Here is a 19,937-nt window from a genome sequence, read left to right as displayed (position 1 = left end):
TCGGCTGGTACTGCAATCATCTGGGGGCAATTGTCCCTAGCCTTTCACTAGCGCTGCCTATGGGAAGTGGAGCAGGCGCCATGGTCTTCTAGGCACCCCCAGGTACAAAGTGTTCATGCTGTGTTTCGTTTAATCAGGGTCGATAGCTTCCGGCTGCTAATCACATTGGTCAGCCTCCCAGAAGTGTTGAGCGCCCCCTACAGCCGTCAAGAGTAGCTGCAACCACCTGGGAGACTTAACCTGCTGCTGTGGCCACCAAGTGACCCCGCCCTCACCCCCCATATGTGGCACATTCCGTCAGTCCTGGTTGTGAAGCCCTTGGAATGCTGAGGCCTGCAAGTCCACTTGACCTAGAAATAACCCCAAGAACAACAAGTCCAGTGGAATAAAGCACATCACCTGAATGGTGAGAGACAGAAGAGAGCACGCATGACTGGCAGCAGGGGCGCGCTCGGCATCACACACCAGATCACCACAAACTATCACCACGTACAGGCGGCCGGAGTAAGGTCAAGAAAGCCATATGTAAAGAGCAGGCACGCAGAGATCAGAACACTGCGGACGGACACACCTAAGGACAGACACGTTTACCCCGTACACACAAATAGTATTATAGGAGCTATAACGTGCACACGCAGCGCTACAAAATAGGGAATTACTATTAAACGAGGAGGCACTGCAGAGGGGGCAGCAGGCGTGGTGGGGGTTAAGCACACCGGCACGAGGCTGAGGACAGCGGTCAGAGGTGAAAGGGCACCCAGGGTTGAGGAAGGGCACGGGTGCGAGGTCCAAGAGTGAAGGGTGAAGAGAGAGCGGGTAGGCCACGTTAGTGAGACAGAGGACAGGCAGGGTGGACACGTTAGTGAGACAGAGGACAGGCAGGGTGGACACGTTAGTGAGACAGAGGACAGGCAGGGTGGACACGTTAGTGAGACAGAGGACAGGCAGGGTGGACACGTTAGTGAGACAGCAGGACAGGCAGGGTGGACACGTTAGTGAGACAGCAGGACAGGCAGGGTGGACACATTAGTGAGACAGCAGGACAGGCAGGGTGGACACGTTAGTGAGACAGCAGGACAGTGGGGTGGACACGTTAGTGAGACAGAGGACAGGCAGGGTGGACACGTTAGTGAGACAGAGGACAGGCAGGGTGGACACGTTAGTGAGACAGAGGACAGGCAGGGTGGACACGTTAGTGAGTCAGAGGACAGGCAGGGTGGACACGTTCGTGAGACAGCAGGACAGGCAGGGTGGACACGTTAGTGAGACAGAAGGACAGGCAGGGTGGACACGTTAGTGAGACAGCAGGACAGGCAGGGTGGACACATTAGTGAGAAAGCAGGACAGGCAGGGTGGACATTGGGGTGGACACATTAGTGAGACAACAGGACAGGCAGGGTGGACACGTTCGGGGGACAGCAGGACAGGCAGGGTGGACACGTTAGTGAGACAGAAGGACAGGCAGGGTGGACAAGTTAGTGGCATAGCAGGATAGGCAGGGTGGACACGTTAGTGAGACAGCAGGACAGGCAGGGTGGACAGTGGGGTGGACAAGTTCGTGAGACAGCAGGACAGGCAGGGTGGACACGTTAGTGAGACAGCAGGACAGTGGGGTGAGACAGGACAGGCAGGGTGGACAGTGCGGTGGACACGTTGAGATAGCAGGATAGGCAGGGTGGAAACGTTCGTGAGACAGCAGGAAAGGCAGGGTGGACACGTTAGTGAGACAGGCAGGGTGGACACGTTGGTGAGACAGGACAGGCAGGGTGGACAGTGGGGTGGACACGTTCGTGAGACAGCAGGACAGGCAGGGTGGACACGTTAGTGATACAGAAGGACAGGCAGGGTGGAGTGAAAGATGACACGCGAGAGCACCAGAGCGAAGTCGGGCCGGGCCTAACCTGTGCTGTAGAGCGCTCCGGGAGGGTAGCAGAGCGGGTAGAGCGGCTGCGGCTGCAGGACGGGGGCTCTGGGGAGCCAGCTCTCCTCCCAGCCCCAGCGTGCAGGACTGGCCCTGGCTGGCGGCGCAGGCGGGTCCGCTCTGCCCAGCAGGGCCTCGATGGTGAAGGATTTCCCAGGCTGGGGGGCTTTGGCCTGCAGTTGATGGGTCCAGGGTGGCATCGGCTGCGAGAAGGCTTTGGTCGGAGGCTGCAGGGCCCAGGGCGGCAGCTGCTGAGCCATCATCATCATCCTCGGGGTGTCCAGGCTGAAGGGAGTGCGTGAGTGTGTGCACTTCTGTGGTGCACGGCAGATCTGAAGAGGCAGAGGGTTCAGCTCGACCTTTTATGCAGGACCCGCCGCCCTCTACAAACAGCCCCCAGCAGCCCGACCAACCAGTAGCCGCCCCAACTAGAAAGAGGCAATTAACGAAAGGCCGAAGCCCCGCTGGGGTGCCAATGGCCCCACTCAGGCCATGCTGGGCGCTGTGCCGCCGAGGACCACCAGAGGGCGCGCTGAGCACCACTGAGCAGGCCTGGGACTAAACTTTACAGCCTTCACACCTCCGTCCCTGTCCTGATTAACACCTTGTCCCCACCCAAAACAGAGCAGCACTGAAACCAACGCACAACAACGCCACTCAGATCGCAACTCGAGGGCTGACACAACATCTAAAACTATCACGACAGGCACGAGTCATGGCGCTGGGGCAAAATCACAACTCACCGCGGACCCGCGTTCGAGCACTGAGGAAAAAACACAACTTCACAACCACCCCGATAAAAACCCTAGTCCTGACCTTCGTACTCGACTACAATCACTCTAGTCCGCATCCTTGGCACTGGGACACAACGTAGTTAAATCCTGGCCTTAGCACTAATGTAAACCCACAACTCACCACGAACTCCATAAACAACCACAACACGCTCCGCGGTGAACCCCACAATGCTGGAGGGAGGCACACGGACAGCGGGAGGGGGCGGGAACGGGGAAAGGCACACGGACAGGGGGGGGGGTGCGGGAAAGCACTCACCTGGACTTCCTCCGGCTGCGGAATGACGAAAAGCAACCTCGACAAAACCAAAAATAAACCCCGCCCACGGCCGCGATGACGATGCGAAAAGGGTGGAGAGGGAAAAAATCTCGGGAACGCCCCCGAATCTGGTCCGGCCTTGATGGACAGATCCGGCTTCCAATGGCTAGCCTCCATTTATGGAGCTAGCCAATGGAAGAAGGGGCGGATTCAAGTCCCCCATACTGCAAAACAAAAGATTTCTCCTGGGCGGAGCTAGGAGCTCCGGCCCCAGGCGAAACCTAAAAAGGGGACTGAGTCTCGGCCCAGGGCAACCAATAGAGCATTAAGATAAGGTTGCCTTTAAGATTCCCTCAGGCCTTCGTTAAAAGAGACAAGGTAATTGAAAACACTTTATCTTACCTGTTTGATTACCTCAAGTCTGTCACCGCTAAGCCGGGTGACAAGTTGGTGGTAAGCTCTGTAGAAGAGCTGGGGTATGGTGGGAGGGGGAGTCTAGTATTCAAGCATGTAGTAGGCCATGGTTCTTCCACTGTCTCACAATAAATTAGGGGGCATAGTGAGCAATTGGGGGGGGGGGGGGAGTACAATACAAAAGGGCCCTACAATCCCTTCTAATGTTTACTCCCATTTTACCCAGCTTCAAAAGGGTTCTTAGACAGTTCAGCATTTATCTTTGTCCCAGAGAATGCCAGATTCTTACCTCTTCAGTATCAGGGGACGGCCTGGCCCTTTTCAGGGTTGTACAGGAGGTTTGTGTTTTGATCTACATACATGTGTTAACCTACCTCCCCCACCCTCCAACCCCCCCTCCCCCGGCAACACCTTATGTTGTTTTACTAGGCAATGCCCCTCCCACCCCCATTCAAAGCTGGTTTGAATGAGTCTTATGAACAGCTTCATAACAAAGTGAGTCCTTGGTTAGGGGCGCATGCGGTTGATGGACCAAGAATCGTACAATGCTTTAACATGGTACGAAGGGTTAGTTGGACTGGGAGAGACAATAAAAGTTTTGGTGAAGACTATGTCATAATCAATTTCAACTCGACTTGGGTGGCAGGTCACTTGATGGCAGTGACACTTTCTTTTAAACTGGGTCTTGTCTCCTCTATAATGAGGCTCCCACTAGTTTTTTTTATAAACACCAATAGCACTCCTTCATACTAGGGGGAATACTCCAACTTTGAAGAAGCAGGCAAATGAGGCCCTTGTAAATTTGGCAATAAGCTCTTTTAGAAGGTTTGAGCCTCTGAGCTCTTTAGCAAGCTGAGACTGACTCTACATGGATTATGGATGTGAGGTGTTAGCTCCCATAACTGGAAATGAGGTTACTCGTCCTGGATTGAGGAAAGTTTCAGACCTCAGAGTCATTAGTTGGAATGCGGCAGGGATATCTAGTATAGTATATAATGAGATTTGGATTTCCTTTGTCAAGCGATTTAACTTATTCTGCCTGCAAGAAACATGGGACACTTCGTGTAGCTTTTTTTTGGGAAGGATATAAGATTTCCTTCATCCTTGTGATTGCTTCTAGCTCTGGTCACACTAAAATGGTCTGATGATATTAACTTTCTTATTGTTGAAATGTAGATTTGATGCGCTAGCAACTGGTTCCCCTAACCTCCATGCCATTAGGATCACTCACCCTTAACATTTAATGTTATACTGCTGAATTTCTGCAATGATAATACCTCCTTGTGCAATATGGTTAACCTACATACTTTGAAATCGTACCTTGATAAGACAGTAGGCAGTACTTTTTCACCACTTGGTGTTATACTGCTAGGAGATTTTAATATCCATTTATGTGGCAACACAGAATGGTGTCTCAGGTTTCCTTCTTTGAGTGGAATGAATTCTGGATTGCACTTGGAACATACTATGCCAGGGGATTTTTTAAATTATCTTTTCTGTGAATTTAACCTTCTTTATTCCTTTGACAAACTTATTTCTCTTAATCCTTCTTGTCAAATTCCGTTTACTTTTACTGGTATGGGGCGCTTTTTGGCTAATTACTTTATTCTTGTTTCAGCCCAATTTTGGACCTTTTGGATAATGTTGGGCACGATTCACAGAACTAATTTAAGACAAAATCCTAAACCTACTACCATTTTGGTATTCACAGAAGGCACTTACACATTTTGGTATTCACAAAAGGCACTTACTCATTTTGGTATTCACAGAAGACACTTACTCATTTCGGTATTCACAGAAGTTAGGAGTCCTAAGGACTCCTAAATATCTTCTGTGAATACCAAAAGTCTTAAAATTAGGATTTTTCTCAGTTTAGTAGTAGTAAAGTTAGGACTCCTAACTTTAGGACTCCTAAATGCCTTCTGTGAATACCGAAAGTCTTAAAATTAGGATTTTTCTCCATTTAGTAGTAGTAAAGTTAGGACTCCGAACTTTAGGACTCCTAAATGCCTTCGATATTCATGGAAAGTCTTAAAATTAGGATTTTCTCAGTTTAGTAGGACTCCTAAATGCCTTCTGTGAATTCCTAAAGTCGCAAAGTTAGGATTTTTCTCAGTTTAGGAGTCCTAAAGTTAGGAGTCCTAACTTTACTACTACTAAACAAAGATAAATCCTAATTTTAAGACTTTCGGCATTCACAGAAGGCATTTAGGAGTCCTAAAGTTAGGAGTCCTAACTTTACTACTAAACTGAGAAAAATCCTAATTTTAAGACTTTCGATATTCATGGAAGGCATTTAGGAGTCCTAAAGTTAGGAGTCCTAACTTTACTACTAGTAAACTGAGAAAAAAACTAATTTTAAGACTTTTGTTATTCACAGAAAGCATTTAGGAGCCCTAAAGTTAGGCCTCCTAACTTCTGTGAATACCAAAATGAGTAAGTGCCTTCTGCGAATACCAAAATCGTAGTAAGTTTAGGATTTTGTCTTAAGTTAGGTCTGTGAATCGGGCCCGTTGTTATTCCCATCAGTAGTTTTAGCAATCACAATCCTATATACTTCTCTGTAGGACTGAACGGGATCCATATGCTTAAGGTGACGGATGTGTATAAAAAAAGCCTGTACTGAGTGACCAAGAGCAAAACTTGAGGTGATAACTTGAAAATAGAGCCTGATAACTTGAAAAAACAACTATTTTCTGGTTACACCCAGGATTTTGCTATTTGCTTAAACAAATACATACCATCTCTTGAGATAGTAAATGCTTTTGTGGAATATTGCTAGCAAAGTCAGGTCTCTTTTAACTGTATGGTCTCTATTCAACCATATAGGTGGTTCGATAGAGATTATTCCATTACACACAAGAATGTAATGCTTGCCCTGAAAACCAAACTCAGGGACACTAACATGGTAGCAGCATGTAAGATTAGATATAAGGCGGTGGTTGAAAAAATGAAACATCTTTTAAAAGATGAGGCCTGGGAGTGTCTCCTTCAAGCCCACTGTCTGAAGAACAGTGTGGTATTTTGGGAGATTGTCATTTACCCTCTCTTTGTACATCATGGTAATGGCTTGCTCTGCAATTATATCACTCCAGAAAGATGGGTGTTATATTTTGCTGAGATTTATAGTAACCAGCCACCTGACGTCTCACCTATTGGAGGGTCGTTGGAAAATGCGGGGGTCAAACTCAGTTTTTACCCTTGAGGAAGGTGAGCGGGTGGGATTTTGAGACTAGCCATGAGTAAGGCACCGGGCCTAGTTTGGGATCCAGCCAGAGTTATACATTAAAGAACCTCTGTATGGGTTCCTTTGCTTACTCATCTTCTGGATGCAGCTAATAAGTCATGGGCTTTGTGGTCATGGTCAGGTACAGGTGTTTAAGAAGGGGGCAAGGAAAATCCACAACGTTACAGACCCTTTTCGTCTTCTAAACTGCTTATTAACTTAAGCGGATAGCAATCATATCTTATCTGACCTGTTTTTAGGTTGCAGAGGACTACTGATGAAACGTGCTTGAATTTATATTTAATTGTAAATAAATACACAGTGGCAAGATCTGGCACGATCCATATGGTGTACATGGATCCCACGCATATGGATACTACTGCTTCAGTATGTTATGACAGAGACTCTCCTTGCTCAAGATCTTTTTGTACTAATAAAGGGGTTAATTGAGGAGGTATTCTTGCACCATTCCTATTTACTTAATATATTAATGCTTTAGAGAGCAATTTATTAGTGACAGGAGCAGACTGCCTTTAGGGAAGGACCTATTCCAGCTCTGCTTTACGTGGATGCCATTGTTCTTTTAGCAAGGACTGCCAAGGTATTGCATACTATTCTTGGCTCATTTGTATCCTTTATGGAACGCCAGGACTTATCAACTCATTTTAATAAATCTTTTATTATGACTGCCGTTCCTAGCTCCACTGAAACGAGGACTTTTCAAGCCTATGGTCATATCTTACAGAAGGTCCCTTTATTTTCTTATTTAGGCATTTTGCTTGATTCCCAATTTAGTTGGAATCCCCTTAATAAAACAGTAAACATGGAATTTAAGTGAATGATCTTCTCAGTCACTGGTTTTGCATCTCAATAGGGCAGAAAAGCTCTGAAAGCTTTACAGAGGTGTACCAAGCAAAATGTATTTCTTAGGTGGCTTATGGTAGTGATCTTTGGGGATACACTAACTGTTTCATACTTCAGATTTGTGAAAACAAATTCTTTGGTTAGGTGTAATTTATCTTTCTCATACCTTGACATTGCCCCTTCTCCACTGGGTTTCTGGTTGGACCAGGGAGAATGCTCACTTAAACAGAGACTTCTTGCTTGACTCTCTCTCTATGGACAATGTCATGATGATCACTTTGCTTAGTTATATTAAGAACTGTTTCTCAGCAATGGGGGAGAGGAGGTGTTTGACAATCTGAGTTCTTTGGTTAAAAGTGATATGATCTGGGTGAAAAGGAACTTTTTGATGAGGCAGCACTATCTAAACCTGCCCACCTCACATTGACATCACTCACATTGTTCATGTTGCTGATATAGAGATTTGATTATGTCAGATTATTACTGACCTCTAATGTATAAATGCTGACAGTTGCACCACTATTATTCACATTGTGTCAGGTTCTTATCACACAAACCCTTACCCCGTCCTCTTTCAGACAACTGCTGCTCATTACAAATATACACTCTTACGTATGTTATATGCTGTTCTCTATAAATCTTTAGCGACTGCTCACTACAACTGTATATATCTTGTAAGTGCCCTATGGTTATAGTGATATCATCCATAAATGAATATAGCTCTCACTTGCTTTGCATATATGTTAATTAAATTGTCTTCCACCTGCAGATGCTGTGCAAGTGATTATTTTAGTACCCTTACTAACAATAGATAATCAGGTTTCTGGTGTGCCACTGCTCTACATTCATGACTTGTCTGGGTTCCATTCATGTCTCTGTTCTGTAACAAGGAATTATCAGGTTGTGTGTGTGTCAGTGGTCTTTAAGAATGAGATGCTCAAGTTCTGTTACTACATCTTCTTTGGTAGAATAGAAACATGAGTTCCCTAGACGTATTCCATGAAGTGATGAACTAATACCTTGGTAATAAAAATATTTGCCAGCTTCTTCAAAAGACTTTAACCTAAAGAAAATGGACGCAACCATACTTGAAATGAAAGGGTTGATTGTTTTTTGGTTACCTTCATTTATATTGTGTACATATTTATTAGCATATAAACCCAGAACCGCTAAGTGTCATTGGCAAAGGCCTACTTTAGGGAAATATTGATGCTCTCAGCTCTGAAGACTTACCGGGGTTCTCGGTTCTTGCGCACTAGGTTGACAAAGGTCTCAACCTCTGTCTTTGTGATGTGTTTCTCAAGGAGTTTGCGGTTGTTGTGCAGGAGAGCGGTGATGGTGTCCTCAGCCAGAATATCGTAGCCAATCTGGGACTGCATGACACCAAACTGCTTGGCAATGTGTTCCTGAAGGTGGGAAACAAAGGAGCGAGTGTCAGGTCTGTTGAATGAGAGTATTTGGACAGAGTTTGCCTAACACAGGAGGCCGTTAGGGAATCCTGGTACGCGTGCTACCTTGCTATGAGCAGGGACAAAATATTGCTAGATGTGTGAGTGGTAGATAGTAATGGTGCTGAATGAAGTAGTCCTGGCTCTTTCTAGACTGGGATACATTCAACAAGCGTCTGGGTTGAGAGAAATAGGAAGAGGGCAGTGGGCTAGCAAACTGTGAAAAAAGGCAAAAAACCCAAGTTTTTAAGCAAGGAGCTTGTGCAGAGACTCAGGCTTGTCAGAATGTGTTGAGGACTTGTGTCACAAATACTATGTAGGGCCTCTCTCTGGTTTGATGGTAGCAGAAGCACCTCGGACAAAATAAAAGAAATGTTCTGGGACACATTTAGAGACGGTTCCTTCATATGGCCCCACCTAATGACATCTGAGGTGACATGTCTCTTCATGAAAATATCACAAAAGCCTAGTTTGTTATATAAATACATTTAGCACTGAGTAAGAGTGGTCCAGTGGCAAATGGCCCTGGTTGCACCCCCTTATGACAGCTTTGTAGTGATTGGTAGAAGTTGAAGGAGTTACTATGTGTTTTTGAGATGAGGAAGGCAAACCTTTGTCCGAAGCAGTTATATGAGAGTCTACACTATACTACGATGCTCCTAGGATGCTTGACCTCAGGCCATGTTAAGTGCATTGACTTGCGATGCCTACTTGGTTTTTGCGGTAATCTTCCTGAGAGTGGCGCAGCACACGGTAGCAGAGGCGGAACATATACTGGTATGGGGCATTCTTTTGATCTGAGAGTTCTTCCAGCCTCACAAGGGGTCCCTCGCTTCCTTTGTCCTTGAATGGCGCCTTCAGAATACCAAAGATCTGTGATGCACCAATGAAGATGGCAGTGGTTAAGAATTTTGCATTGTAACATCAATGTTAAAAATACATTATTTGACCAAGCATTGACCTCTAGATGAATCATGCTCATTTCAATCACTATTAATTGGTTTGCACTAATAAAACGTTACATGGCTAATTGAAAAGCAATGCCTACAATTGGTACACATCAAAATACTACACAAAAAAAGAATACATTGCATTTTAGTGCACATAGTCAATATTGTATTTGTAGGTAGATAGAAAAACACCAAAAATATCTTTTTAAGACCTGGTAATTTACACTTCCTGACTCCAGTTACAAACTTTGTAAGGGACATCATTGCAGAGACCCCTCCCATGTACTATTGCTCAATGGTTTCTGATCTCCTCTTTAGACCTTTGCGCTCTCCCCTTTAATTTGTTCTGCATCCGAACCCAGGTACATTTCTCAACATCTCTCAGTCCCACACATGACCTCTCCCACCACTTTCTCACAATCTCACCTAGCATCTCCCTAGGGGCTAAAGGCTTGGTTTATTCTTTGATAGACAGAGTAATGTCCATCGGGATAGCAAAGGACACTACCTCCACAATTCCAAGGATATTCTCTCTGTCAAGTTTAGAAATTACCACTGGTCCAGTGGTAATCTCTGTACCTTGAGAGGAACTACTAACACTGTATTTCTGTTCAAGGTGTAAACAATTTGAGGACGGCTGCCGTTGGTTTTGATGACCATTCACTAAACATTTTAATTTTTTGTTTTTTCTCAAAGTGTGAGAATATTTCTCAAAAATACAAGAATAATCAAGCTCCCACACTCTGGAAGTTTTCTCCCAGGGTGTTGGGGGAGGGGGGGCGGGTCATTATTTGCTTTTTTTGTGTCCATCACCAACAGGTTTTACCTGGTGGTGAGGGACAGAAAAAAGGACATTACACAATACACCCTAATTAGAGCAGTTGATGGAATGTCCTTTATCTGATGGCCCATACTCCATCACGCTGTTGGTGAAAGCTTTCCATCAACAGAGGCAACAAGGACAGAAAGCTTACAGTCTGCCTGTCTCTAAATGAGGGGGTGGACCGAGAATTTACTAAGGGGCTGCACTATGTTTTCAATGGACTAACCTGTCCACCACACTGTTAATCAGACTCTAAGTAACAATCCTCCAGTTGATGTCCAGAGTACACTCCTGACAGTTATCTGGCACTCCACTGGATGATGGCTCATGGCACCACCCACCCCACGACAACAGCTTCTTCTCCTCACAAGCTTCTATTCTGACTTCTTACTGCTCCTTATCAGCACCTTCATAATCCCATCCCTCCATCTTTTCCCTCATTATGTTCAACTCACTCCTCATATTATCACCACACCTCTTATCGCCAAGACATCTCGGGTAAATGCTGCGCTTTATAAATGTACATAGTGTAATCTCCTTTTTTCCCTAAGTGTTTCCCACCTGTTTCAGGATGTTTTGCTCCCGCATTAATTTCTGACGCTCTCGGTTGGCTTTCGTCATCGTAACATCCAAAACGTTCTGCCCATTATTGGGAATGTCCACCACGAAGAACACCAGATCCTCTAGAAGCTTTATCACAAATCTGCAAGAAAAGACAATAACACATTATATTCTCCAATGGAACAAAACTAGACTAGTGTGCTTGCTGTGTCTCGGTGGACTTCCCCAAACAGGTCAAGATAGCTCTAGACAAGAAGCCTTGTTGAAAGTGAAAAGCTGAACTACAGGGAGAGTTTGAAAAAGTCTAGGTTTCCACAAGCGATTCACCTAATGTACTCCTGGATTTGCATTGTGTCAAAATTCCTTTGTATTTGATTTTAATTAGCAAATATGACATATGGAAAGCTGCAAGTTACTGAGTTTCTACCTGGGCTCAGGGCTGTCACTTTTCCTAGTATCTTCAACATTACTGTCATCATGAAGAATATGCCCATGGCAAAGTCGTCCACCCTGTTCCTTTCCGGGCCTCAACTTGACATCAGTGGTAAATAAGCTTGAAGCTGTAAATAAGACTCTGCATTTGGGTTTAATTATTCACAGAAAATTTAACAAAAGCCATTTGCAGCTAGTCATGGTCACATTTTCCCTATACCGTTAATAACAAATTACTTTAGTTTGCAAGTGTGCAAAAATCCAGTTACCACACATTTTTACATGTTTCCATTGGACTCTACATAAGGCTGTTTGTGTCCCTCCATTAACCAAGTTCTCTGTGATGTATTTTCTGTGGTAAAGTTTGTAAATCGAGAGCTAGGAGTTGTTTGGATTTGATGCATCTGCTTCAGCTGCTCTATTTCGTTGATATACTAAACAAAATGTGTGTTACATTACAGCCCAGTGGCTAAATTGTTGTTAATGATGTATGCACAGGCTTAGTCATCCAGTGCTTTGAATGTGCTTTAGTAATAGTGCGTTTGTTTCAGTTCCAAGGCTTTAATGTATCCCTGCCCTGGGTTGCCAGACTGGTGGTCTTCTCAAACTTTTGGGTTATGCACATTGACATGGTAATCCTGAATGTGATGAATGTTTCAGTTGTCAGTGGACCTGCTGCTGAATGAGAAGGATGGATAGCAGAAGATGGCTATACCCGTCTCACCCCCAATAGGCTCATTTAGAGCCTAGTGAGTTGCACACCAGGACAGAGGAGACTAATGCCTCTACTCTCCTGTCAGATAACCGTCCATCCTATTTAGAGATCTCTGCTGCCAGTGGGAGGATCTGTAAGGCCTTGACTGCACCCACCATGGCATGGGTTGTCTTAAAAGCTGTGAGCCACAACATGGGGTTGTTGATGAAAAACAAAAAAAAACAATCCCCCTGCGTGGGGAGTGGGGGATCACTGGTCAATATCCGTTCCCAGGACCACCATGCATGTCAGTTACAGGAATTTAGCCCAGTGGCTGCCAGGTTAAGGATTTTTATCTGTGTTGCCAACTGGGGCTTTGCAAAGAAAATCCAGTGGTTCTCCTACTTCATATGGGTTAAGAGTGCCAAAGATTTGGTGGGAGGGGAGCACTACCATTTAACAGGACTGCTCCCGCTCCGCCAAACTCTAAAGGGTCTATCCACAAACAAAGTCAGAGAATTACGGGCAGAGATCTCTGCCTTTGACTGAACCCAAATTTGCGACTTTTGGTATTTATCAACATTTCCAGAATACACTTGTAAATCAGCACAGGCTTACTGGGGAACTCCAGGGAAGGTCATGTGACTTTTACGGCAGGGTCCTAATCCCAGTGTGTGGAGTGCACCATGATGGAGATTGCACAAAGGCGGAATAGGACTTCTGTGGGAACATACTTTTTTCTTTATTTTGCACAAGGGTAAAAAAAATTGGAAACCTTTTCCCTACACGTCTTCCAAACAGGGGATGATGCAGTCACTTTACCACCCTGGAAGGGAAGTTATGCAGGCCTTTGATGCAGTAAATGTGCAACGCTTTCCAGGGTAGAAAAAAGATGCGTGGAAGTTTGGGAATGCCCAAAATATTCATTTAAGGATATTCTTAGGCTTCAAAGACAAACAAACACCCACTTCCCACCCATTGAAAGTGATAAACAGCTGCACACATCTCCTCATTTGTGATGAAGATCTGTACATCCATAAAAGGATTTCCACCAGAAAGGAATCTCTTTGTAAACTTCTGGCAGGAGTAAAAAAGGTACATTCGGTTATATACAAATATGTATGACCCAATCTACTATTGTGAATAGATCCCTAAATGCCCCCCTCAATCACTTTGAACTGGAACAGAATGTTGAGTCAGGATAAGAAGGATATAGAATCAGTGACTGTTCTACATTGATGGTGAGGTATTGAAAAGAATGGCTGTTGTGTGGACTGTGGTATGGTCGGTGGATTCAAGGAGAGCATGAACAGATTGATGGACCTATGAATGAATGTGAGAAATGTGAATGTCTGAATTTTCGAAAGGTCAACCAGCTGTGCCACTGAGTTAAGATTGACCTAATGAGATTCAGACGTGATTCATTTGCCTTTCGTCGTGGAAATGTCTTCTGTTTCTCCCAGAGTGGTCTTTAGTATCAAGTCTGTATCAGAAGCAAGACTACAGTTCAAGGGGACAAGAATGACCTAACAGTGGTGAACTCACTTGAAAATCAGTCTGAAAAATAATTTGCAAGTTGTCTCTTGATACCTTTTAGTGCCACCAGTCGGTGGAGGCCAGACAGCAGCTAGGACTATGTTTAATAAACACCAATATATATTGTAAGTTTTAACTTTTAACATTAACTCATTTTTTACTTTTAACCGTATTCTGATTGGATACATGGCATGTGAAACAATGTGCCAGCGGTCCCTTCTAATGTGTTTGAGGCAGGGGGAATTATTCTCTCTCATCCACAAAAGAGGAGACTTTTAGATAACGCTGCATTTTAAAGCTATCTACCAGCAAGCATAATCCCTGAAATGTTCTGAAAAAAAGACTTTTTTTAAAAATACGCTCCAGACCATATTAAACTTAACAACAAAGAAACAACTGTCATCCACTTATCCCAGTTACTCTGATAGGTTTTGAGAACTTTTCTCAAGAGTATTAAGGCTGGGCAAGTACCATGTGAGGGAAGCTTATTTCAAAGGCTTGGAGACAAATGTCGCTCTGGACAGCTGAGCCGTAAGCATTTACCCTGATCTGATTTCAGACACCCTCTCAGGTTAAAATCCAAAGGTCAGTTCGAAGTAATTCTGTTATTTTAAATTGGAGAGCACAGTATATTTTAATTGAATCAGTCAAAGAACACTAAATCAGAATATGATACAGATCTAAGGAAGCAAACAACTAGACCCAGCTCCTGGCATTCATATAAAGATGAAACGTGTTATTGTATTGGTGATGGTCAGCACCAGTAAACTAGAGCTCGAAACATATACACTCAAAATAAACCAACAGAAATCAAAATACAAATAAAGAAGAATTCCATATGGAACATCTATGTATAAGAGGACCTATTTGCAAACTACAAACATGTCAACCTATGTGGCCAATCTATCCGAGCTAGTATTGTAAATATAAATATAGCATTGTGAAAAAGAATCTAACAGATCAGCTGCGAGCACTTTGGTAATGGTTTAGGATAATGTTTTTAAAGCAAATATTTTTTTATTCTGTTTAAAGTGTATTAAATGAAAAGTAACCATGCAATGGATAACGGCGATGAGTCATTCACAAATGCATATCTTTGAAGTCTGGGAGTCAGGCACCTTCAGATAAGGTAAGATAGTGGGGGAAGCATGAAATAGAACACAGGGACAGTCAAAAGTGATGTGAGCTTTTCTTGGTCATGCTAAAAAAATAATTTATCCTGGTGGGGAAATGTATACATATGCTTTGGTTTTGTCCAGTTTCTGCCGGGTCAAAGGGGTCCATCTAGCTATGCATTATCATAACCGCTGATGGCAGAGATTCCTAAGATGTTCAACGACCCAAGGGTGCCAAGAAGGTATGGTGCAACCGCACACAGGGAGGGGAGACAGAACAGGAGAACGATCTCAAAGAGCTGCTTTCAGTTAACAAAAGGGATAGCACACCTTAACGAGGTTATAAGTTCAGGGCTTGTTAGATCAGCCAAAAAGACCCATTTAATTGTAATATTTTTTCTTTAACTTAACTATTGTGCTTACGTAAGGCTGCTTCAAAGTGCTCCAAGAGTCAAAATGAAAGGACAAAAGGTGAAGAGGGCTAACAGATATTGTGTGTGGCAACGCCAGGATGAGTTCAATAGCCTAGAACCTGTGTGCAGATCAGAACAGAGATTTTTCAGAACTCTTATGAACTTCACATCTGCGATGGAGATGGGGGTGGTAGGAAATTCCAGAGGGAGGAACCCTGGATCTGGAGGTATCCGCCCTCTAAAACACCGGGTCTTTGGTTGGCAGGCTGAATTTGGGAGAGCAATTTCTGGCACCTTCTAGAATGGCATAGTTGGAACGCATGGGCGATGGCTATACAAAGCTTTCTTTGTCAGGTGGAAAATATTTAAATTGGCACATTGTTTCGCTGGAAGCCAGTAGTGCTCACGGCTGTGAAAGTGTGATCTGATCTCTACAAGCCAAAAATGCACGGCATGATTTTGAGCATGCAGAAATCTGCCCTATCATTTAACAGGGAAACAGGTTCAGAATATGACAGTCTTTTTAAGCTTTATTATGATTAATACAAAGATCAGTGTAATCCTTTGGGGTGCTGCTTAAAGGGAAGCACCCTGCATTAGACCCCATTTGATAAAATGCCAGATTTGCTGCCGTATTCATATTTATTGCAGACTCCATGAAAAATGACTGAGAGGTTGCTGTTGTGCATGGACATCCATGATTAAATATTGGTGAGAGACAAAGTGAACAGAACCCTCTAGCCTATAGCATCAATATCTAGTCATTATCCCAGCGATGTTACGTGGGTGAGTTATAAATGACTTGTGTAGTGAGTCAGATTTTGGAATTCTGAATATCGTTTCTCCGCAATGTGGAACACCCACTATTGTATGGTATGGACTCTGAATGCTGCCTGAATTCTACATCCACTCTGTATCTGATAAATGTTTCGTTAAATCCATTGGGCTTTTCTTCATCTGTCTCTCTTCAGAAACATGTAAAAAAATGCTAATGCTCTTTTGAGGGATTCCTGTTTCCAGAGTGTTTTTTGTGAATTCTGGTATATTTAGCAGTTTGCGAAATTCAGTGTTGATCCAAATGTAGTTGTAAAAAAAATCAGCGGTTATGATTTTTTGGGCAATTAGTACCATCTCTTGCAATTGATTTACATTTATTTTGCGTTCCTATTTTCAGGCTAAATATGCGGGCATCGAATAGAAATACAGTAATGTGCCATAAAACACTCAGACCTGCACTTCTACTATCCTCCCAACCCCCACATAGAGCAGCCCTCTTCCTGACACGCTATACCCCCTTCCAAAAAACAAATATTGCAGATAAACACTGACACTGTCCCAATAACAGTTTGACAGTCCTGAAGCACTGCATGTTGCATGGACCGGAGTTGAAGTATTGTGGAGGGGCGGGTTGGAGATTGTGGATGGGTAGTAGAATGACCACCTGGCACAGAGGCAAATTCTGGCCAGTGACTGTAAAAATTAACGACAAAGGATAAAATTCAGGACAAAGGATCAGTTTTATAAACACATCTAACAGGGTAAGGCAATATTGCTATCACTAGCGCACCATACTGGTTGAAGCTATCTTTGGGCAAAGAAATTCAATCTGCAATTTTGTGCCTCACCTGGGCATTTTAATGAGAAGTTACAAACATCTTGGTATCAGAACTGATGCTCAGTAAGCAAAGTTGACAGTGTGGGTGTGTCTGCAAAGTAATCAGGCACAAATTCACAGAAGGCTGCATGTTCACCCAATATGGTGATTCTTGCTTAAAACACCAGAATACGGTTATGCACCCAGCTCTATAACATTGTCCTTCATATGTCTGGGCACTCACATCTATCCGTATATTTCAAGTCAGCTTGGTGTCAATGTGAATTCCCACTTCTGAGGGCATCACTTAGAGTTTGAAATTATTGCAGACATAGGAGCCATGACTTTTGGGCCTGTTTTTGCACTAGGTCAAAATAAGAGTTGAGAGATAATTGTGCTAACTCAAATGAGCTAAATTTTATGTTAACTGCCAGAACTGCTGAGAAAAGCTGTGGTAACTAGTGCTATCTGAACACCGAAGCTGTTTGCGTCTGCTGAGCTTCATTCTTTCTGAAAAAAGGAAAAATGTAGTGCAAAAAACCTGATAATCACCAATGCATTTTATATTTTCACCAGATAATTATTGTGCCACAGGTGTAAGAGACTTTGCATGTGAGTTTGAAGGAAGCACACCTGTGAGGATGTATGGGTTGTGCTTATATATATATATATATATCGGATCGGAAAGGGACAACGCAGTAGATAGTTTGTTATAAATAGTAGAATATTTATTGTAATGTGGAGTAGCTGCGTCCCACCTATGTACAATGAATTGAAAAGCTTTATTGTGTACACACAGCAAATGATCCCAGCATTAGCGAGACAAAGATGGCCTCTATGGAAATACGCATTAGCGACTCTTTTTATGTCCTTTGTTTTTAACACTTTCTGAATAAGCAAATGAAATGATGTGTTATTTAAAGGTGAAAATGTTTTGTGGTAACTAACACTGACGAAGGCCAGGCGGCGGGAACCCGTGTGTTTGCTTTCTAATTCTGCCATAGCGTGAACAAGCCGAAAGGTGAAAAGCATCGGTAGAGGGCTGTTTTCTGCAATAAATTTAATTCTGTATTCTGGAGTGTCCTGGATTTTACTTAACAGGAGAAAAGTTGTGGATTTCCGCAATCTGTCCAGGACCGCCGCATAGCTGAGCCCCGCACTACCGGACAATTTGTGAGTGACATATATATATATATATATATATATATATATATATATATATATATATATATATATATACATATCCTAGGAAGCTGCAACCAGGAGTCATGGACATCTTGCAACGTTACAACTGCAGATGCATTTCGTGAACACCTTCACTTCTTCAAGGCATAATGGTTAAACAGCCGCAAAGCCTTCTTTTATCAACAAGGTACCCGCCCAGTGGCTACGGGCAAAGCCTCATGGTACTTGTCATTTCAATTGTATTCCCTCTGTGGGGTGCTGTGCGCTGTCGTCTTTACACCAATTAAAACTCCAGTGGGTTTGCAAGCAATGTCCATGGACCGCCAGGCTGCTCCGTGAAACTCCCAATATGACCTCCTGTCCTGATAAATGCTGATTAGCATCATTTGTGGGCCGCTGGTTTGCGGAGGGGCTCAATCCCTGACTGGGTCAGCCGGAATATATCCACAAACAAAGAGTTACCCCTGTAGATGAGCCACACCCAGGTAGGTGATAATCTTCGTATTTATTACAGGAAGCTGAAACCAGGAGTCATGGCCATCTTGCAACGTTACAACAGCCGACGCGTTTCGTGAACACCTTCACTTCTTCACAGGCATAATGGTTAAACAGCCGCAAAGCGTTCTTTTATCAACAAGGTACCCGTCCAGTGGCTACGGGCAAAGCCTCATGGTACCTGTAGTTTCAATTGTATTCCCTCAGTGGGGTGCTGTGCGCTGTCGTCTTTACATCAATTAAAACCCCAGTGGGTTTACAAGCAATGTCCACGGACCGCCAGGCTGCTCCATGACACTCCCAATACGACCTCCTGTCCTGTTAAATGGGGATTAGCATTATTTGCGGGCCGCTGCTCTGCGGCGAGGCTCAATCCCCGACTGGGTCAGCTGGAATATATCCACAAACAAAGAGTTACCCCTATAGATGAGCCACGCCCCGGTAGGTGAAAATCTTCGTATTTATTACAGGAAGCTGCAACCAGGAGTCATGAACATCTTGCTTTGTGGGTATATTCTGGCTGACCCAGGCGGGGATTGGAAGTGTCATGGAGTAGCCTGGCGGTCCATGGACATTGCTTGCAAACCCACCCATGCTGTAAAATAAGACTTTTCACTCCAGAGAGGAGTGAAAAAAATGCCACTCCGGAGGAAACCTTGTGTTAACTTCTTGTTGGCGTTGGAAAAAATACATAAATGCCCTAATGAGTTCTGCCACGTCCTATACTCTAGCTGGAATAGCATTAGCGCGGGTTGTCTCTTATAGGGATGCCATTGATGGAGCAAGGATTCGCACGTAAAGGGACCTGCTTGTACTCATGAACCTCGAATAACGTTAATTAACTAATCAATATGTTTGTCTTATTAATTTGCCCCTTTTCCGACATTTTTGGTTGTCCGAGTGAAGCTTGCTTATGTGTTTTCTAATCCTAATACGCTTGCAAAATAAAATGACTGCTGCTACGCGGGAATTTCTACTGCGCATGCGTCGGTCAAACCCATGTGACATGACGTACTCGCAGTTCTGGAGGGAAGCTATTCGCATCTGCGCATTAGAGCTAAGATGGCTGCTTTGTGTTCTCACATGCAAGAAGCTTGCATTGCTGCTTTTGCTAAGCTGTTCGTTCTGCTTAATCTTAATGCTATAGTTTATTATAAAGTAATGGGAATAGAGTAGAGATTCATGGTATACAGTGTATTAATGTATTCTGTGTTCT

The 19,937-nt window shown here is 43.9% G+C and overlaps 1 protein-coding gene across 1 annotated transcript in view; it reads right to left on the bottom strand.

Moving 5' to 3' along the window:
- Positions 1 to 19,937, bottom strand: part of ITPR3 (inositol 1,4,5-trisphosphate receptor type 3) — a 568,454-nt gene that overhangs the window by 180,101 nt on the left and 368,416 nt on the right. Inside the window, exons 14-16 of the mRNA XM_078644240.1 lie at positions 11,258 to 11,399; positions 9,635 to 9,796; positions 8,709 to 8,881 (exon numbers count right to left, since the gene is read on the bottom strand). Of these exons, the coding sequence (XP_078500366.1) occupies positions 8,709 to 8,881; positions 9,635 to 9,796; positions 11,258 to 11,399 (477 nt within the window). The remainder of the gene's footprint in view (positions 1 to 8,708; positions 8,882 to 9,634; positions 9,797 to 11,257; positions 11,400 to 19,937) is intronic.

The sequence above is a fragment of the Lissotriton helveticus genome, chromosome 5_1 (genome assembly GCF_964261635.1).
Source record: "Lissotriton helveticus chromosome 5_1, aLisHel1.1, whole genome shotgun sequence".
Lineage (NCBI taxonomy): Eukaryota > Metazoa > Chordata > Amphibia > Caudata > Salamandridae > Lissotriton > Lissotriton helveticus.
This window is presented reverse-complemented; position numbering and strand designations above follow the sequence as displayed.